This window comes from Bacillus rossius, chromosome 15 (genome assembly GCF_032445375.1).
Source record: "Bacillus rossius redtenbacheri isolate Brsri chromosome 15, Brsri_v3, whole genome shotgun sequence".
In the NCBI taxonomy this organism is placed as follows: domain Eukaryota; kingdom Metazoa; phylum Arthropoda; class Insecta; order Phasmatodea; family Bacillidae; genus Bacillus; species Bacillus rossius.
The window spans coordinates 7,473,964-7,494,792 of NC_086342.1; the positions used below are offsets into that span (position 1 = coordinate 7,473,964).

The 20,829-nt window shown below is 42.6% G+C and overlaps 1 protein-coding gene across 6 annotated transcripts in view; it reads right to left on the reverse strand.

The window, feature by feature from the left end:
• LOC134539366 (vinexin) overlaps positions 1 to 20,829 on the reverse strand; it is a 173,109-nt gene that overhangs the window by 108,197 nt on the left and 44,083 nt on the right. For 5 of the 6 annotated variants that reach the window (XM_063381349.1, XM_063381353.1, XM_063381352.1 and 2 more), the window contains one exon: positions 19,342 to 19,415. In XM_063381349.1, coding sequence (XP_063237419.1) covers positions 19,342 to 19,415 — 74 coding nt within the window. Of the gene's footprint in view, positions 1 to 3,775; positions 3,821 to 19,341; positions 19,416 to 20,829 lie in introns of those variants that run through there. The other variant, XM_063381351.1, reaches the window with a different exon arrangement.

The following is a 20,829-nucleotide window of genomic DNA, read 5'->3' on the forward strand; positions in this document are numbered from 1 at the left end:
AAAAATGTAGCCAAATGCAAAAAAAAAATATACATACTTTTCCCACAACTTGTAAACCCCCCCCCCCCCTCCCATAAACCATCGGCTAGCGACGCCCCTTGCTGAGGGAAACAACACACACTGTAGTGGCACACGCCGGGTTCTGTCAGAGGGGAGCGAGATCACAGCCACGGTCCGTGTGAAGCTTGGACCGCAGTGCAGAGTGGATGGCGACCGCCGTCACCACACTGCAACTACCTAACTTGTTAGCTTAAAAAAAAAACGAGTGTGTGTACTTTAAGTACGCGCATTAGAAGTTTTACTTTTTTTTTTTCAATACGAAAATAAACTAAGTATAATGACTAGGGTGATATTATACATACGGTTGGTAAATTATAAAGTCAATCAAAAATTTTAAAAAAAAATTTGAATATATACTCAGTATTCAACATTAATATAAACACGTCTATAAAATTAATTATTTCATTCTGTAAAATAATCGAAATAAATTTTAATTTTTATGAAAATCATTAAAAATGAAAAATGTTTATTTAAATTTATTATTTTTAATTATTTATTAAATTTAATGTGATATTTATAGTGCAAATAAATTATTCATACGGGAACATAACCTCACTTAACATAAATACATTAAGATTCACAATAAAAGAATGTTTTTCAGTGATCTGGACCAGTATTAAATATAAATCACTAAATTATAGGATTTAAACGCACATGTATAATTTATATTTATTTGTAGATTTTTTTTTTCATCCCGCGAAAATTTTGTTGCATGGTGCGCGCGCATCGTGAAAATTCATTTTCTCATAACGCGACTAAAGAAGTTTAATTTCAAAAATTTGTTTTGTATACCATCTTTAACTACAATTAGTTTCAGTACTTCCTTAGCTTTACTGTTAGTTAATTTTATAAGACTATAAATATGTGTCTATTGACAGTATTATCACAGTTACAGTCATTCGGCCAAAAAAAAAATCAACGCTAAACAACAATAATTATTAGTACTCAATTTAAATTTTTAAATGATATACCTAATAAAAATGTTTTCAAAAAAAACTTGAAAACAATATGGCATCTTCAATTACCACTCATAAATAATTATTATTGCCAGATGATTATCTTGATGAAACACAACAGAAAAATGTATTTACCAAATTCTCATTTCAAATTTGCTTTGCGATAATCAATGTTTCAGATACATTTAGAAAAAAAATTAAATTAAATTACAATGATTTGTCAAATAATTTTTTGCTCGTGGTGAAGAGCTGGCAACAGAACACACAGAAACAACTACAGCGCTAATGACAGAAATCATGCTTTGGAAATAAAGGGTAAATGCCCATTTGAATGCACATTGCAATCTGCGGATGAGACACGCTATAGGAACACCTACCAACGTTGTCGACTCGACTGCATGAAGTGGGCCATAGGTAGGGACATGAAGATTTCGGGACTTATTGCGTGTTTCGTCCAAGGGCGTATACAATAAGGGGAAGGGGCAAAAGGGACAGCTTCCCTCTCTTCCGAACACGCAAAAAATTTAAAACAAGTAGCACGAAGCAGTAGTTAGACAAAAATTTTAAATATGTTTTTCAAAATAATTATTTTTTAATAATTTTATGTTCCTCCTCTGGTTATTGTTCATTATTGTAGGATCCATGTACCGATGGACCCTCCTCATCCATGAAAAAAGTTAAACTCCCAAAAATTCCACAAACCCATCCCCCCCCCCCCAACCAGGCCTTCCGCGTCCCTTGGCTTCATCTCTGTCTCGTGTTTGGTTAACTTTTCAGGTTCAGGTCCACTGCATGCACGTGAGTAACAGCAAATTTCACGCAGAAGCAAACGTGTCCCGGAATGGCCTGGTTTAGTGAGTTAAAATACGTTAGTGATTTTGTATTATAAATAGAGACCGGAAAAATTCGCGGGTTCAATGAACTTTAGGATAGACTCCAATATCCTCTACACACTCGGGCAAATGCCAACTGTACATTGGCTGCTGACTTGTGAGTCGTCTCGACTGGGTAACCTGTGATTCGACACTTCTATGAGTGAGGGTCTCTAATTGGCTCTCAGTCCTCCAGATTAACAGTGAACCAATGGCAGAAGCCGCACTAAGGTATAATTATTTGAATTTTAGCATAACACGAAATGAACCCGCGAATTTTTCAGGTCTCTAATTATAAATTTACAGAGCTGGAGTTAAGAGGATAGAAAAGGTAGTATCTACAGTGGTTTTCATCAAATAAGTGCTAAAAAAAAAAAAAAACGAAAAAAAAAAAATTGCCCATAGTAAAATTACATAAGAAAAATCTCTATAAAACCTAATCTTATAACTTAGAACTAAATATATTTCAATGATTTTTTGTTACAATAGCATAATAACAGGGTTTAAATAAGTTAAACTTAACTTAAAATTGTAATACATTTTTCGTTCTAACCTGCCACAGCTCACCGTTCAATGGGGGGATAGACGGGAGAAGAGAAAGAGGCATAAGACGCATTTCCTGACTGGACAATTTAAGGAGTTGGTTTAAATGTAGCACTGAAATTATTTATGGCTGCGAGATCTAAAGCCCAGGTATTCAAGATGGTTGCCGACATTCTTGGAGGAGATGGTACAAGAACAAAATAACAACTATAAAAGAGGCTTGATCATGTAAAGGCAAGTTGAGTGTTTCCAACTCTACCAATCAGTAGGAACTCGATAAATTTGCCGTTTCAATGACCTCCAGGATGGACTCCACGATCCTCTATGCACGCGGGCAAAATCACACCTGCTCATTGGCTACTGACTCGTGACATCTGTTAAAAGAGTCCCCAACTAGCAGATTATTTTCGCTCCATGCTACGATTCAGCAATTCTGCACGTGATCAATAGAGATCCAGATTCGACACAAATTTTTGTTGAGTGGCTTTCCATTGGCCCAAAGTCCTTCGGATAAACTCAGTCCCAATCACTCACTGAAGCGGCAAATTATAGGTAAACATGTAGCCCATATGGATTCCAGCCTGTCGCGAAACGAATCCGCGAAATTTTTCCCGTGCCTACCAATTTACCGCCTAGTCTGGTAATTCATTTTTAGTTTCGAAATGGCCATAAGTAGGGGCCGGAAAAATTCGCCTGTAGGATGAACTCCATAGTTATACGTACTCTCGGTCAAATGTCACCCACCCATTGGCTGCTGTCTTGTGAGACGCCCCAACGTAGCAGCCTGAGATTCGATAAAGCTTTGGTTTGGGTGTTTCTCATTGGCCCAGAGTCATCCAGGTGAGTAGTTGCGAACCAATAGCAGAGGCAGCACTGAGGTATAACTATTTGTATTTTACCCTATCGCGAAATGAATTAGCGAATTTTTCCGGTCTCTAGGCAAAAGGCAGCCAACTGTGGTAAAAAATCAACGCTGGAAATTCTATCGTGTTGAACACAAAATAATTTAAAACAGAGTTAAAAATATTTGTAAATATGAAATGACCACAAAAGGAAAATAACTAGGCTGAGGCTGAGGTTACGGGAAGCCTACAACTCACGTAGTTTCGGTTCCCTGCAAGAATTTCCGAAGATTTCCGAAGTTTTGCGTTTTGGTACTAACGCCACTTCAGCCACTAAATCATCAGAAGTTTCCAATGAAAACAAGCATTTTGTGACTGACCTAACCCAACCTAAACCTTCGATTTTTTTTTTAATTTCAATTTTTGAGAGGAGAAATCCGAAGTTGCACGAACGTGGTAGGGAACCGAAACTACGTGAGTTGTAGGCTGAGGCTGTGGTTACCTGTAGCGTGCGGGTAGTCCTGAGCCGGGGACCAGACGGGTCGGACTGAGGGGACTGAGGGGACTGAGCCCCCCCGGGACCCTCTGGCGGGGTGGAGTCCGCCGGCAGGAAGGAAGGGGCACCGCAAGGAGCAGGGAGGGGGGGAGCGCGCCGTGGAGCGTGTCCCATTGAAACCTATGGCGGCGTCGGTGTGCGGTGTATGGAGTAGTGGGGAAGAGTAGGGGGGAGGGACCCACCCACGTGGTCACGTGGGGTGTCTGCCCCCCTTCCCGCGAGTCCACGAGGTCACCCCCCGGGGGTTCGAGACCCGGCTGAGGTCCACGGGGTCTCCTGTGTCGGGATCCGCACAGTCAGTCACAACTCGTAGGTGGAGACCCCGCGAGGAATTCGCGGAATTCACATCGCGACGGGACCGAAAATTTTCCTTCTCCAGTGATTGCGGGCCACAGTCGAGCTGAAGGTCTCTTAGCCAATGAATGGAGACATGCAAAATTCGCGGATTCATTTCGCGATAGGGCTAGCATCAAAACAACTATATACCTTCGTACCGCTTCTGCGATTGGCCCACATATTTTATCCGGGGAACTGTGAGTCAATGGGAAACACTGAACCAAGAAAGTGCAGAATTACGGACAGCCTAGTTGAGACGTCTCACGCGTCAGTGGCCGACGAACAGGTGTCATTTTTGTGAGTATTTAAAGGACTGTGGAGTCTATCCTAGAGGTCAATGAATCTGCGAATTTTGCAGGTCTCTTAGCCAATGAAGAATACTTGAACAAAAGGAAGTGTCGAATCAAAAGCATCCCAGTTAACATGTGTCTCCAGTCAGTAAGCAACGAGCAGGTGTAGCTTGCCCGAGGAGGATAGAGGATCATAAGAGTCTAGCGCCTAGAGGTCACTGATACCACCGTGTTTTCCCATCCCTACTTATAGGTGAGCACGCCAACCCCCCCCCCCCCCTCATCCTGCCGAGCGAGAGGGAACTGGTGGAGGTGTTGTTGGTGGTGCTGGTAGATTTGATGGTGATTATGATGGTGTTGGTGAAGATTTTGGTGGACCTGGTTGTACTAGAAGTGGAGGTGCTGGCACTATCGGAGATCTTGCTGGTGATGGTGTTGGTGTAGGTATTGGTAGGGACTGGAAAAATTCGTGGATTCAATGACCTCTATGATAGCCTCCATTATCCTCTGCACATATCAAGTAAACACGCGTGTTCAGTGGGTACTAAATTGTGAGGCGTCTCCACTGGGTAGCTTGTGATTCGACGCTTCTTTGGTCGATAGTCTCTCATTGTCCCAGAGAGCTCCAGTTAAACTGCGAGCCAATAGCAGAACCAGAAGAATTGTACACATGTTTGAATTTAAACCTATCACGAAATGAATCCGCGAATTTTTCCGGTCTCTAGGTATTGGCAGTAACATAGGTGTAGATCCCGGAAGGTGGGTTGGGGAAGTCAAGAACTCCCCCCCCCCCCCCCCGGATATAAGCATCACCTCACTGAGGGGGACCATTTTGCGCTTGAAATTTCGTGATAAACGTAAACGTCAAAACTACGTTTCATGGAAAAGTTATGTATAAGTTAATTCACCTGCTTATTGCATGCATATAGGCCAAAAAAAATTATGAGCAATATACAACATACAAGCATCTTAACCAGAATTGACTTGTATCAGTTGAAACCCACGCGCAGAACTCTCGGGCCGTACGACTCCCTCCTTGCAGATTCTACAGATTTGAGCCCCTGGGTGGTAGCATTGGAGGTGAGAGTATCGAATGTGGCTCTGGTGTTGGGGATTGTTTTGGTACTGATGGTAAAGGTACTGATGGCGGTACTTACGGTGGCGTTATTGATTATATAGGTGGTGAAGGTATGGAGCAGTGATATTGACGACAGTAACTTTGTTAGTAGTAGTAGTAATAGCAGTAGGAGTAGGAGTAGTAGGAGTAGTAGGAGGAGTAGTAGTAGTAGTTTTTTTGGGAGAGAGGTTTAAAAATCTTCAAAAGACACCAACACGTGGGATTGTTGGAAGTGTCAGATTTTTACTGACTAAAAACAGTCCTCTCTTTCTGCCCTTCTTTTAGGAAGGGGGCCAGACCGGGACCCGCTTTCGCATTACTTCAGCCTGGCCCAGGTTACACGACTAGGCGCTCTTCTTGATCAGTTCTCAAGCTTCTTTGCTCTCAGTACTGCTTCGGTGTAGTAGTAGTAGTAGTAGTAGTAGTAGTAGTAGTAGTAGTAGTAGTAGTAATAGTAGTAGTAGTAGTAATAGTAGTGGTGGTAGTAGTAGTAGTAGTAGTAGTGGTACTGCGCATACGCCCATTAGCAGATATTTGTCCATGATTGACAGCATGTAGCCTACAGACTGAAGTTCAGCACACAAGCACGAGATATTTTAATCGTTATGAATGTGGGTCGGACCACTGAGTCGCTGGTTGCTCCCAAACAGTCGCCCGGCGCGGACCGGGTGCTCGGGAACCCGCGACGACGGCGCCGCTAGAGGGACGGCCAATTATCGCGGGCGACGACCGCGCCTGCGCCACTTCGCCGTGCGCGACAACATTCCCAGACGCGTCGTTGAAGTTCAAGTTCAAGCGCTGCGCTGGTTCCCCCGTGTGGAGGCTCGTTCACCATAGTCTCGTCAGTCGCCACTGAAGGACAGCCGCGGTAAAAAAAAAAAAAAAAAAAAAAAACCACTCAACAAGAGAAATTATCACTAGAGACCAGAAAAATTCGCGGATTCATTTCGCGATACGCTAAAATCCAAATACATATACCTTATAAGATGCTTTTGTTATTGGTTCACTGTTAATCCGGACGACTCTGGGCCAATGGGAAATACTCAACCAAAGAAGTATCGTATCACAAGCAAACTAGTTGAGACTACTCGCAAGTCAGCAGCCAATGAAAAGGCGTTATTTTCCCGAGTATACTGAGGACTGTGTAGTCTATCCTGAAGGTCGTCGAAACCGCGAATTTTTCCAGTCCCTAGTTATCACGCCATGATTATTTCGCGGATTCCAGGCTAGACTCAACTTGCCCGAACATAATCAAGCCTTTTTTTTCTCGAAAAAAATTTCATTGATCATTAGACTACAATAAGGCATGTCCATGCTAGCGATTGTTTCCTTGTGATTGGCGGCCGTCTGCAATAGAAGTCACTGGCCTGTTTGGCCGAGCCATTCTGCACTGGATGGCCAAGATAGTTAGTTGCGCTGGCAGTAGACACGTGCCTGAACTAAACCCAGCCAACCACGAAACACAGGCAATAATACAAAGTTTTCAACACAACTGGTCTGGAAATATTTATCGCGAAAAGTACGTGAACGGTACGCACATTCTCATTGGCCCCGTCCAGTGCGGGTCAACGCCTCTCACCGACCTCAGCCAATAACTAGGGACCGGAAAAAAATCGCAGTTTGAACTACTTGTAGGATAGACTTCAGACCCTACTGATTCCAGATGATCATAAAAATTATATATAATTATATTTTTTAAATTACAATTTGGGAGCTATTTGGCATGAGTTAACCAGCCGCACAAACAGTGACTTCAACCAGAGAGAAAAAACGGCCATTCCTAATTAGTAAAACATTTGTACCAATTTTCCTTGATAATTATAATTAGTAGGGCCGCATTATTTCTCGGATTCAATTCATCCTAGGCAAGTCTCAACGTCCATACTGGCAGGTAACAATTCATTGGGTAAACACTTCTCCTTGTTAATAATTGGGTCTTGGGGAAAAAAAACCTCCAGGATAGACACCACGACCCTCCATAGACTCGGTCAAACTACACCTGCTCATTGGCTACTTACTGACTCGTGACACCTGTTACCCGGGATACTTTTGACTAGATACTTCTTTTGTTGAGGGTTTTCCATTTTTTTTTTCCCCCAGCCCCTACTCAGACGCACCTGTGTTTTCGTACCATGTGCGTCTCTGCCTGAGGACGGGAGCAGATAGCAGTTCCCGAAATGTCGCTTGTTTCTGTTTTGGAAAACTTTTGTGTTTGTTTCGTCTTTTCGTTTTGTTGTGTTTTTGTCTCGTTTCAACTGTTGTGCTGAATTTTTTTTGGCTTAAATTCATCATTTGTGGTTTTTTTTCGTTATCTTAGTCCATTTTTCTTGGTTTTTCCTTTGTTTGTTAACCATATTCCTGTTATGGAATATTATGTGGTGTATATATCCTGTTGACAACAGCAATTGTTTGCTTAGTTTGTGTTTTTTTTTGTCTTTTGCTTTTTTGTAGTTTTCTTCTACAGACAAACATGTGCTTAGCAATGGCGTATGTCCAAAAGCTTACATCAGGTTTTCCATTGGTTCAGAAAATTTCTGATGATCCGTAGGCCAATCAATTGAGCAGGGGGAAAAAAAGGTAAAAGTATTTGAAGTCTAGTCTATCATGAAATTAATTCGCGAATTTTTCCAGTCTCTGTTCATGGTCGTGAAGGACCTGTCCAATCAATCACCGAGAAGCAGATTTATACGTGCTTCGAGTCTAGTTTCATATCCAATAAATCAGTGAAGAAATCGTGGCTCTTAATATCGAGAAAATTTAAAGAAACTTAAGGTGGTAAGTTAAGCCAAGACTTACATGACGTCAAATTAGCTGTGAGCTAAAAGAAAAAAAAAAAAAATTCTTGAACGGCAAGTCTACCCACGCAAAGAGAATTTTTCCTTTCCTCCCAGAAAGCAGATCGGCACGCTCCGTTTTGGAAACAGAGGAGTGGTTGTGTCCTCGGCGATTATTTGGAATGTTCGTTCGGCACGTCCCCGACAGGGGTGTACAAAGACTGTGTCGTTAAGACGTCGAGGACACGAGTCATGACTGGAGACCTGCAAAATTCGCGGATTCATTCGGTGATGGGCTAGAATTCAAACACATATACCTCTTAGATAATTTTGCTATTGGCTTACTGTTCATCTTGACGAATCTCAACCAATTAAAAACTCTCAACCAAAGAAGGATCGAATCACAGACAAACCAGCTGAGACGACTTACAAGTCGGCAGCCAATTAACTTGCGTTATTTGCCAGAGTGTACAGGGGTATGTGCAGTATATCCTGAAGGCCATCGAAACCGCGAATTTTGCAGGTCTCTAGTCATGACTAGAGACTGGGAAATATTCGCAGGTCCAATTACCTCTAGGATAGACTCCACAGCACTCTGCATAACAGGATGAAAGTAGCAAGTGTTTGGATTTCTGCCCATCACGAAACGAATCCGCGAATTTTTCATGACTAGAGATCGTGAAAATTCGCGGATACGTTTCGCGTGATATGCTAGAATACAAAACGTACGCACCTTCATATAACTTAGGTGATTGGCTCACAGGACTCTTGAGCCAATGAAAAACCTTCATTCGAATAAGTATCAAATCGCAAGCATTCCCAGTTAACAGGTCTCGCAAGTCAGTAGCCAATGAGCATGTGGCATTTGCCCGATTATGTTAGTGATTGTGGAGTCTATCCCAGGGGTCACTGAAACAGCGAATCTTTCCAGTCCCTTATCATGACTAGAGATCAGAAAAAAATTTCGGGTTCATTTCGCGATAGGCTAGAATTCAAATAGTCATAAGTACCTTTGTGCGACTTTTTTTTCCTATTTTTTGCTATTGGCTAACAGTTTATGTGGCGGACCCTTAGCCAATGAGAGACCATCAACCAAAAAAATAAAAGATGTATACATATTTTTACGAGTTGGGTAAAAACAGATTAGGAAAGGAGAGCCTAAATTAACTATAGTTTTTTTATTATTAACTCCTGAACTACAAAATATAAATGAACGTCAACAAATAACTCACACTTCAAAGTCCACTGTTTTGTTCTCCCCCCCCCCCCCCCCCACCCACTGAAACTCGGATCGAGGGTGACTCCCTCATCTACTACCCGGCTCTTAGCACGCGCCTACGTCCTTACATGGGAAGCCTTATTTTCACAGACGAGAGAGCCAAAACCCGAAGTTCATGCTTTTTTTTCCCGTATCTTTAATGTAGCTATCCTAACCAAACCAACCGTCCACAATGTTTTAAAGTATTTATAATGTAGCTAACCTAACCTAATTGACCATTAGTATCCTTTTATCAACACCGACATATTTATTTACAATGAACAAAAAAAAAACCGAAGATGCACGATCGGACGTTTGGCTCTCTCGTCTTACACACTGCCTCGCCCTGCTCACACGTCCGCCGCGCCGCGACACCCTCCCTACCCCCTGATCTTCAAACACGAGGTCCGTCCCTCGTCGCCCGCTATCGCTCGCCAAGGGGTCACTCAGCTACGCATATGTGCATATTTATACACATATATACGCATTTACACATACATATATGCATATGCACATACATATTGAGTTATATATATGTACATTCATATATAAATGCATATATGCATTTCATACCTCTCGAGTCCCGTCCTGTTATTGTAATTATTAATTAAATAAATTGTGTTTACAAACTTTTTCAAGTGTCTTTATATAAGTGCGGTTATGATCCGGTATGTATAATTTATTTGCACAATAAATTATTACATAATTATATAATAAATTTTTAAAATAAAACATTAATTTTACACATATGTTTTTATTACGGCGAAAGTATAACTAATAACGCAAGTACATAAGTACACACACCATTTTTTTTAATTGAAGCTGTGCGCGCCGTAGAGGTGGAAGCGCTCCGACAGCCACGCACGACGCGGCGACGCCCGTCCACAACGGGAGAAAGGGAGACTGCTTTGTGAAAAAAAGAAAAAAAAATCCAACCCCGCTACAAAAGTATCCGGAACAGTCCATCCGCCGGGACCAATTACCGGTCCAATACGCGTGCTTCCTGCGGCCACGTAGCGTGGCTGGACGAGGAGGAGTTGGGGGGGGGGGATGAGGACGATGCACGTGTGACGTCACGCGGCGGGCGAGGCCACGCGAAGGACTGCGCCCCTCCCGAGCCGATGACGTCACTTTATTATTTTGTGGTCGCGACGAGACTTGTGCGATACTGTTTTTTATCACGTGAAACTTCTTTAGACGCGATGGGAAGAAAATTTCAAGGTCGAATTTCAATGCAACGTTATCGCGAAACATTGTTGTGAAACGTTTCTTTTCCCTTAGCTTAAAGGCCGGTCCACACGCAACGTTTTCAGCAACGATTTACTTGCGCAGGTCACATCGTTGTAGACGAGACGTAGCGTGTAGACAGGAAAACTGCTCAGTTTTGTGAACTGCGCGGAGACGGAACACGGAGTTTAGTCGACCTGCACAGACTTGTAGCGTGTGGACACTTCCTCCGTCTCCTCCGCACACGGGGCTCAGTTCTCCCTTGGTATTGGTGCCGGAACAGTGTAATATGATTAACGATGACCGATTTGCGAAAGTGTTCACGTGAATTTCTAACAGAGTTCATTGGTCTGTACAAGTCCTAACCGTGTTTGTGGCGGGTCAAATCAAAATAATATAGCGATAGGGACAAAAAAAAAGTCAAGCGTATGAAGCACTTGTGCAAAAATACAAAAAGGTTGACATCGTGGCTAAAAGAGATAAAATCACAAAAAAAAAAAAAAAATCTTTGAGGTCGGTATACCGGAAAGAATTGGCCAAAGTAAGGAATTCTCGCAACTGATACGATAAAACTTGGCTGCAAACTGTGTTGTGTGGACACGGCTAAACTGAAACCTTTTGTTTGCACAGTTTTGCCTGCGCAGTCAAAACTGTGTACAAAACGTTGCGTGTGGACCGGCCTTAACTAAAATCTATGAGTGTTCTGGAGAGGTCTGGGTAGGGAAAGTGCGTCTCAGGGCCGAAGCCTATACGCTCTAATCATGCAGGTTGTGAACCATGCAGGAGAGGTAGCATGCATCATGTGCTAGGAGGGGGATTGGCCAGCCATGGCTGCGATTAGCATCATTACTAACTCCCCTCAATGACTATTTCAGACTAAAACTAGATAAGTTGGGCCCAGGTAAAACCTGCACAGACACAGGGAAAACCCTGGACTCTGACATGCGGGATGCAAAATTGCACGCATTTATAACAAGCAGGATGGTTCCGGAAGAAGAGTTGGACAGAGTAGAAAGACTACTAAGCAAAAAAAAAATGGGGGGGGGGGGGGAGCTTGGACATTGTTGTCCGCATTTGTTTCGGTGGCACTGGCTGTTTCGGGGGCGACTTTTGTCGTTTCCCGCCAGGCTGCCAAGCTGTCAGCCAGCCTAAACTAAATGAATATGGGGAAATTTAGTGTACGCATGTGAATTTAAATATGTAAATAAACATTAAAATAAGTAGAGTCCCGGAAATTTCGCGGATTCCTCTGGCCTCAGGATAGAATTCAAAGTTATAGGTGTGCTCGACCCATGTTTACTTTCCCATTGGTTGATTTCTTAGCGAGAACAGTTTTATCCTTGTTGTTTGGCACTACCTGATTCGCTTACTTCTATCCTAGCTGGACATCGTTGGCTCACGGTCGTAGAGGGGCGTGTCCAGATAACTGCGGTCCAATCACGAACACAGTGCGACAGTGTGGAGGTTTGCATTCTAGCTTGCGACTAAATGAATCCGCGAAATTTCCGTGGCTCTAAAAATAAGCAATAAAATATGTTTAATCCGGTAGCTTTAATTAATTTTTTTACTTTTTTCGCGAGCTGGTGCATCGAGCCTGCACTCAGGAGTGGACATAGCCCTCAGGTTGACCAAAGTCGGTTAGAGATATCATCCATTCCTTCATCGCGAGGCCCTAGCCTCAACATCTACGCAGTACTTTACATAATAAGGATCGCCCGTTTTCGCCGTCATTGTCTGGAGTGGCTTGGCTTCTGGGTTGCAGCCGCGTCGGAAGGCGAAAGTTAGCACCGACGTTTCGGTAGACGTCGCAGTTGCCATCATCAGGGAGCAGATGCATGATGCCAGGTAACCAGGCTTCTTGAAGAAGGTAACTGCAACGTTGACCGAAACGTCGGTGATATATATATATATATATATATATATATATATATATATATATATATATATATATCTTGACCAATTTTAATTTGAAGGAGATGTGGCCTTTTCCAAACAGACTGACTCAATTGTGTCGCGGCTCCAGCCACATAATCACAGCCGCCAACACAGGCTGAACGGGAGAGGCCAGGCACAATGGTCGAAGCATAAGGGGGGGGGCAGGCGGGGTTGCCGCGCTCTTCAACTGCTGATGGGCGCAAGCAGGCGTGTCGGGCTGGATGCGGCGGCAAGGAAATGTCAGCCCTTCCCCTCCCCCCCCCCCTTCGCAATCCACTATTAGGCCAGTGGCGTACACACAGGAGGAGTTCCCCCCCCCCCCTCCCGACACACACCAAAGAAACCATGTCATTATTTGGGACCGGAAAAATTCGCGGATTAAATGACCTCTAGGATAGCCTCCATTATCCTCTGTAAACACGCGTGTTCATTGGGTACCAAATTGTGAGGCGTCTCCACTGGGTAGCTTGCGATTCGACGCTTCTTTGGTCGATAGTCTCTCATTGGCCCAGAGAACTCCAGTTGAACTGCGAGCCAATAGCAGAACCAGCAGAATTGTACACATGTTTGAATTTCAGCCTATCAAGAAATGTATCCGCGAATTTTTCCGGTCTCTAGTCATTATACGTGGAAACTTGAAGAGTTCGCGTTTTCACTTTGCTGTAGGCCACACTTCAAACATTTGGTATTTGGCCCGTGGAAATTCGCAAAGGAGGGGGAAAAAAGGGGGGGAGGGAGAGAGTTCTGCGCGTGGGTTTCAATCGATACAAGACATATCTGGATACGGTGCTTGTATGTTGTATGCTGCCCATATGTTGGCCTATGTGCATGCACTAAGCAGTAAACTTTATACGGAAAGCTTTTCCATAAAACATAGTTCTAGAAGTTTACGTTTATCAACCTTGTTTAACGGTCACGATTTTTCAAGCGCATGCGGGACCTCTCATTAAAGGGGCTTCTTAATTACAAACCCTACCCCCCCCCCCCCCCCAAACACAATCACGGATCTACCCCCACGATCAGGAACGTACGCAGAATTTCATTTTGAGGGAAGCGGGGAGATATAATCACTTTTACAGGTGTTTCACTTTCAATTTATTTCTTCTTGTTGGTGGGAATGAAATATATGTTTTAGGATTTCGGAGGAGGGGTTATATATATCCACCCATTTTCCCTATGCGTAAGCCTTTGTCTGCAATGGTAGCCGTCGCCTGATTTCGGCCGTGCCGTTCAGTGCGTGTCTGCTTCAGCACAAAGTTCCTGTGATTTCGTGTGCCGACAGTGAGTGTGCGTGCTCGAAAAAAACTCGGGCCAATCACGTAACACAAGACGATACCACTGTGTTCATTAAATAATTATTAATTTTTATTACATTTAATTTGGGATCAATGTAAAAGGTCCTCATGATCCAGAAGGTTTGAGTTTTTGCCATTTTAAGAAATTTAAGCCTCGCTGAGTAAAACGAAGTCTCAGGAATTTTTCTGAAGGAAAAAATAGGAAAATTTCTCTCGCAACGGAATTTTATCCACAAAATAGAGACTTTTTTTTTAGGATTCTTGAGTAAAGGGATATTTTTCATGAAATTCCAAGATGGCCATCGGTCACTGACCCGCTCCTCGCCTCCCAGCCGCAAGCCCTGGCCCGGAGCCCCGTTGTGAAACTACTGCCGTACAATATACTGCCGCGACAAACTCGCGTCTTTAAGAACACGCGAGTTCTTGGAATCCATTCCTACGTAATGCGCGAATTTCTTGCCTCTGCACTTCCGCGGACGTTTACGAGTGTGGCCCGGGGGGGGGGGGGGGAGTTAGTGAGTGAGTGATGGAGTGATGGAGTGATGGAGTGAGTGATGGAGTGAGTGATGGAGTGAGTGATGGAGTGAGTGATGGAGTGAGTGATGGAGTGAGTGATGGTGTGAGTGATGGTGTGAGTGATGGTGTGAGTGATGGTGTGAGTGATGGTGTGAGTGATGGTGTGAGTGATGGTGTGAGTGATGGTGTGAGTGAGTGAGTTGGTTGGGGAGTTGGTTGGGGAGTTGGTTGGGGAGTTGGTTGGGGAGTTGGTTGGGGAGTTGGTTGGGGAGTTGGTTGGGGAGTTGGTTGGGGAGTTGGTTGGGGAGTTGGTTGGGGAGTTGGTTGGGGAGTTAGGGAGTTAAAGAGTTAGTTAGGGGCTAGCGCGCGGCGGAGTCGACCGGATTCACGCCCCACTGCGCGCCCTCAACAAGCTTGGTTCTTGAAGGCGGGACGGTGAGTTGATGCAGCGCCCTGCCCCGGACAGGCGTACATCCGTCACTGTTCCGTGGCCGGCACATCCAGCATCCCAGCACAGGCGCTGCTACACGGGGCGCCGGACTTCTTCAGGTCAGCAGGTTCAAGCGCGTCAGTTCGGCTCCGAAACTGACTGTCTACAGCCACCGAATGAACGTGTTGTAGATCCCATTTATTTGAGAAAGTGTTCCTCTGTTAGAGAACTACCGCCAGCACCAGTTTTAAAACTATAAAACATTTACTTTATCTTTTTTTGTTGTTGCTGTCGGGAAAATATTACACGAACTTGTGCCAGGAACATTCTCCATTTTGCGTTTTTATCGCAAAAAAAAAACTGTTTATACTTTCAACAATCAACAGCCAATGAGAGGAAATGTCGATCTGAACTATCTTCCCCACTTTTTTTTTTTACGTTGAATGAGAACAGGTCACGAACAAAACATGTTCAGATTCACATATAACCGCGCTTCATCTAGCCGGGATGCATATTTCCTTACCCTAGCTTGACTCACCGACACATGCCTGAACTGCGCTCTCACCTCTAGAAGGTGATTGCCGCGTGGGTAAACAAAAAAGGGGGGGATAGTTCAGAGTCATGTGTAACGGTGCCTTATGTAGCCGGGATGCGTATTTCCTTACCCTAGCTTGACTCGCCAACACGTGTCTGAATCGCGCTATCACCGGTCGCATCTCTGGAAGGTGATTTCCGCGTGGGAAAACAAACAAGGGGGGGGGGGGGGATAGTCCAGAGTCACGTGTAACCGCGCCTCATGAAGCCGGGATGCGTATTTCCTTACCCTAGCTTGACTCGCCAACACGTGTCTGAATCGCGCTCTCACCGGTCGCATCTCTGGAAGGTGATGTCCGCGTGGGTAAACCATCAAGGGGGGGGGGGGGAATAGTTCAGAGTCACATGTAACCGCGTCTCATGTAGCCGGGATGCGTATTTCCTTACCCTAGCTTGACTCGCCAACACGTGTCTGAATCACGCTCTCACCGGTCGCATCTCTGGAAGGTGATGTCCGCGTGGGTAAACCATCAAGGGGGGGGGGGGGAATAGTTCAGAGTCACATGTAACCGCGTCTCATGTAGCCGGGATGCGTATTTCCTTACCCTAGCTTGACTCGCCGACACGTGTCTGAATCGCGCTCTCACCGGTTGCACCTCTAGAAGGTGTTTGCCGATTACAGATTACTACCGCCATTACAGTGTCCTGAAAATATGCGATTGCCATAGAATATAGAGTGTGGGGAAAATATGTCTAGAAAACTCATATAACAGTTCACATCATTTCCAGTGCAATAAAATTGTGACAAGTAAACTATTCATACATAAATTATATATTAACCCACGTTTTTCGTTTTATCTTACAAGTATTTTCATTGGTATTAAAAATTTACAATCAAAAATTTTCAGGACAATCTGTAATAGGTTTAAGAATCTGTATTGGTTATAAAACTGTATGGGGTACGAGAAATTATTTTATAGATCTTAGTCCTTTTTAAATACGTGGAATATTAATGTTTTTATTTAATTATTTTCTACTTTTTAGTATTGTGTGTGTGAGATTTTGCAATCGATTTTAAACATCTTGATATTATGACAGAGACATATGGAAAATTTCAGGGTTTTTTTTTTGCACCGAACAAACAGACAAAAAACAGACAAGAAAGCGAGTTAATAGAGAATTGAATTCTAGTAATGAGCTATGTTTAAAGTTTCAAAACTTAAGCTCATCGGGAAATTAGTTTAAAATCGATTGCAAAATTTGTACCGAACAGACAAACAGACAGACAGGCAAGAAAACGAGTTAATAAAAAAAACGTATTAGTAAAATACCCCAAAATTTACTTCAGAAGTATTTTTATCCATTTTATTTTTTTTACTATTCTGTTAAAGAGGGGAAGGGGGGTGCACGTGAAAAACCCGCAATCAGTATCCGCCTCTGGATGATTAGATATGCATAATGGCTGGACGGCAAAGCATCTGGTTGGTGCTGCCAGATACGTCGCGTTGGATCAATGTTTGAACAGCTACAAGCGGACGCAGACAACTCGGCGTCAGGGATAATTTTCAGAGTTCTTTCAATCGGCCGAAAGCACAGATTTGCTCCACACCTGGAAGACATGTTTAGCATGCTGTTCGACAGATCAAGCAAAAAAAAGTTAAATTCTAATAAATCAATAAGAATCGCTTTTTTTTCGCGGCCATTTTATAAGGTTAAAAAAATTAAATTGGCCTAAAAATAAAACCATAAAATCTTGTCTTTATAAATAACATGAAATATCAACAAAGTGTTATTTTTATAGCTCTCAGGCTTGTATATATTTGGCACAAATTGTAGATATTTGTTTGTGTTTTCTCCCAGTATGTCCACATTCAGGCTTTTCTGTTCTTGCCGCGTACAATGCGACATTGCATTTGCCATCTTCACACTGAATTTTTTTTTGTAAATATAAATATGAAATATCCATGCATAATTACGAGTATTTATAAATTTGTATATGTATATGAAAGAAACTTTACCGCTACAAACAAAAATTGTAGGCATTACTACTGGGTTTCGGATTTTTGGCCCGGGCATTTTATGATTTTGTGTTGTTCCAGTACCTCCAAATAAGTTATTTGTAAACCGTTCTCTGAATAGCTGTCCAATATTAACAACGCATATTAATAAGCATTATAAAAAGGCCAATTGTTTGATATGCGATTATCTTTCAAAAAGTTTTTAAAAAATTATGATTGTATTAATCATTAATCAATATTTAACAATTTCTGCAAGCGCGAATATATACGTGCAGTATCGTTTCCAAAAACCATAGTAATGTGTTGTAAAAATTTACATTTTTTTTTTGTAGCTTAAATTATTTTTTCGGCAACTGGTTTCCAAATGAATCTTCTGTAAAAGTTCAGAGCCCATCTCTTAAGGGCGATAAGGCGCCAGAAGTACCAGCGAGCGTCGCACTTAACCATCCCGCCTCGCTGACACAGATACACCCCTGACGAGGGGGCCCCTTAACTAGGGTAAAACATTCCCGTCTTCAAGGTGAACATACGTCATCACCACCTCTGTCAAGATGCCAAGGCGGTTAGCGACAATCGTGGCAGAGAGGGAGACAGACAACAAGAGTTTTTGGCACGCCTCCCAACTCGCCTTAAGTTCGCAATGAGAGAAAACGTATGGCCGTAGAAACCACCAACAGAGACCGTTCAAACAGTGAAATTATTATTTTATAGGGTTGAAGACACCATGCAAGTGTTCATGCAAACACATTGAATTGATATAATCGTAAGCCATGGTTTACAATGATCTGTAAACAGGTCGTTTTGTTGTTGGTATTGCAACTTTGTCCACTGTTCTGCTGTCATTTCGTTCCTCAAATTTCTTAGTGCCAATACAGACACGGTCTAGAAAATTCTGTAAATTTATTTAACGACACAGGATATGAAAGTCTTAAACTTTCAAACATAAAAACTAAAATCCAGATGAACACACCTTAAATAACTTTTTTTTTTCGCACTATTTTCTCATATGCCGACGTTTTCCTGTTTTGCAATGCACAATGTGAAAATTTGTTTGAAAATGGTATTGTTAAAAGTGGTTGGATCACGCCAAATAATATTTATCACGTAAAGCCCTATACCAGTACACTTGTGTATCTTCCGGTATAAATTTAAAAACCACTCAAGATTCTTAGAAGTGTCTATTTACGAATAACATTTTATGAGCCACTGCACGTACAAGTTTATTTTCGTGGTTTCTGTATTAAGGAGGTGCCTCCCATTTCAGGTCAGAATTTTATATTTACAGTAATTACAGATAAACTTGTTGACTTTTTCAATTGTTTAACTTTCACGACATGAAAAATATACACCGCGCATACTTTTTGCATAATTAGCTGCCAAAGTTACATTTTCAACGTTTTTGGGTTGTACAAATAAGGAGAATTTAATTTATTGCATAACTGAAACTTTTTAGGTTTAACTGTAATGCCACTGGCCACTTCAAGAAATGGCTTGAATTTCTTTCAGAAAATATTAATTAATTTTACCTGGCATTTCAAATTTCTCCAATTTGTTACGATTTTGACAGCCAAGAAACATGAAATGAGTTTTTGTTCCAAAAATACAGTTTCAAAACTTAATCCAAAATCTAAAGTACTTTTCGGCCCTCGGCGAACTCTTTAAATGCTTTTCGTAAGCAGATCCCACTCGGATATCTTGAGTAGTTTTGGAATCGCGTTGTTTTTTTTGTTTTTTTTTTTCCTGAAGCTCTGCGCACCGTTCCACAAGAAATCACGCACTCACTTGCAAATGGCTGCTCCTGGTCCGCTGATTGGCTGCTCTTGTGTCCCTTCCTCTTGGGCGAGCCGCAGCTGTCCCTGGGGAGAAATAAAAATTTGCAAACGTGTTTGTTCGCGCCATAGCGGGCCCAGACCGGCACAGCGGCTAGCCAACACACCACGTAAGCCTACGACTACAATGTTATTCATTTTCTTGAATTAGGTGCAGGACCGTAGGCAAAATTCTGTATTGAGGGGGACCGGAGCAACCATTAATATATATTTAAAGCGGTCTTTATTTTTCCATTTTAAAAGAAAATTTATTCTCATACTTCAATCAAATCTCAGTTAACATTAAAATTTAAAATTAAATTTAATTGAAGAAACTGCTTGAAGAAACTGAATATTTAATTATTTATTATTTGATTGTTTCAATAATTTGTTCTTAAGTTGCAGGTCTGAGGCAATGATCAAGAACATCACAAGTAGTACAGAGAACTGACAAACAGTTATCCAGAAGAAGCTCAAGAGGAACACTGAGAACTGTAAAATAAAGCTCAGAAAAAAAGTGCAGTAGAGTTTTAGTGGAATAGAAGGATGGAATAATTACCAAGAAGATCATAAGGAACACACAGAGAACTGACAGATTGTTGTCTCAGCAGGAAAATTTAGTAAAGTCTTAATGCAAAAAAAAAAACTAACAATTTTAAGAAGAATCTCGCAAAAAAAAAGAAGAGAGAATTGACAAAACGTCACGAAAATGTAATAATGACCAAGAACACGATTTCAAGGAACACAAAAAAAATCACAAAACACGATCTCAGTACGAAAGTATCGTAACATCTTAGTGGAAGAGAAGGCCTGGAGTTATGACTAAGACGAAGCTCACAAGGATCAGAGATAAAAACTCACTAAGAGCAGAGATAACTCACAAAGCATGGCCTCAGCAGGAAAGTGCAGTAGTGTCTTGGTGGGAGTGAAGGCCTGGACCAACGACCAAGAAGAGGGTCACTAGGAGGACAGATAACTGACACAGCATGGCCTCAGCAGGAAAGTGGAGTAGAGTCTTGGTGGAAGAGAAGGCCTGGACCAACGACCTAGAAGAGGGTCACTAGGAGGACAGAAAACTGACACAGCATGGCCTCAGCAGGAAAGTGGAGTAGAGTCTTGGTGGAAGAGAAGGCCTGGACCAACGACCTAGAAGAGGGTCACTAAGAGCAGAGATAACTCACAAAGCATAGCCTCAGCAGGAAAGTGCAGTAGTGTCTTGGTGGGAGTGAAGGCCTGGACCAACGACCAAGAAGAGGGTCACTAGGAGGACAGATAACTGACACAGCATGGCCTCAGCAGGAAAGTGCAGTAGAGTCTTGGTGGAAGAGAAGACCTGGACCAACGACCTAGAAGAGGGTCACTAGGAGGACAGATAACTGACACAGCATGGCCTCAGCAGGAAAGTGGAGTAGAGTCTTGGTGGAAGAGAAGGCCTGGACCAACGACCTAGAAGAGGGTCACT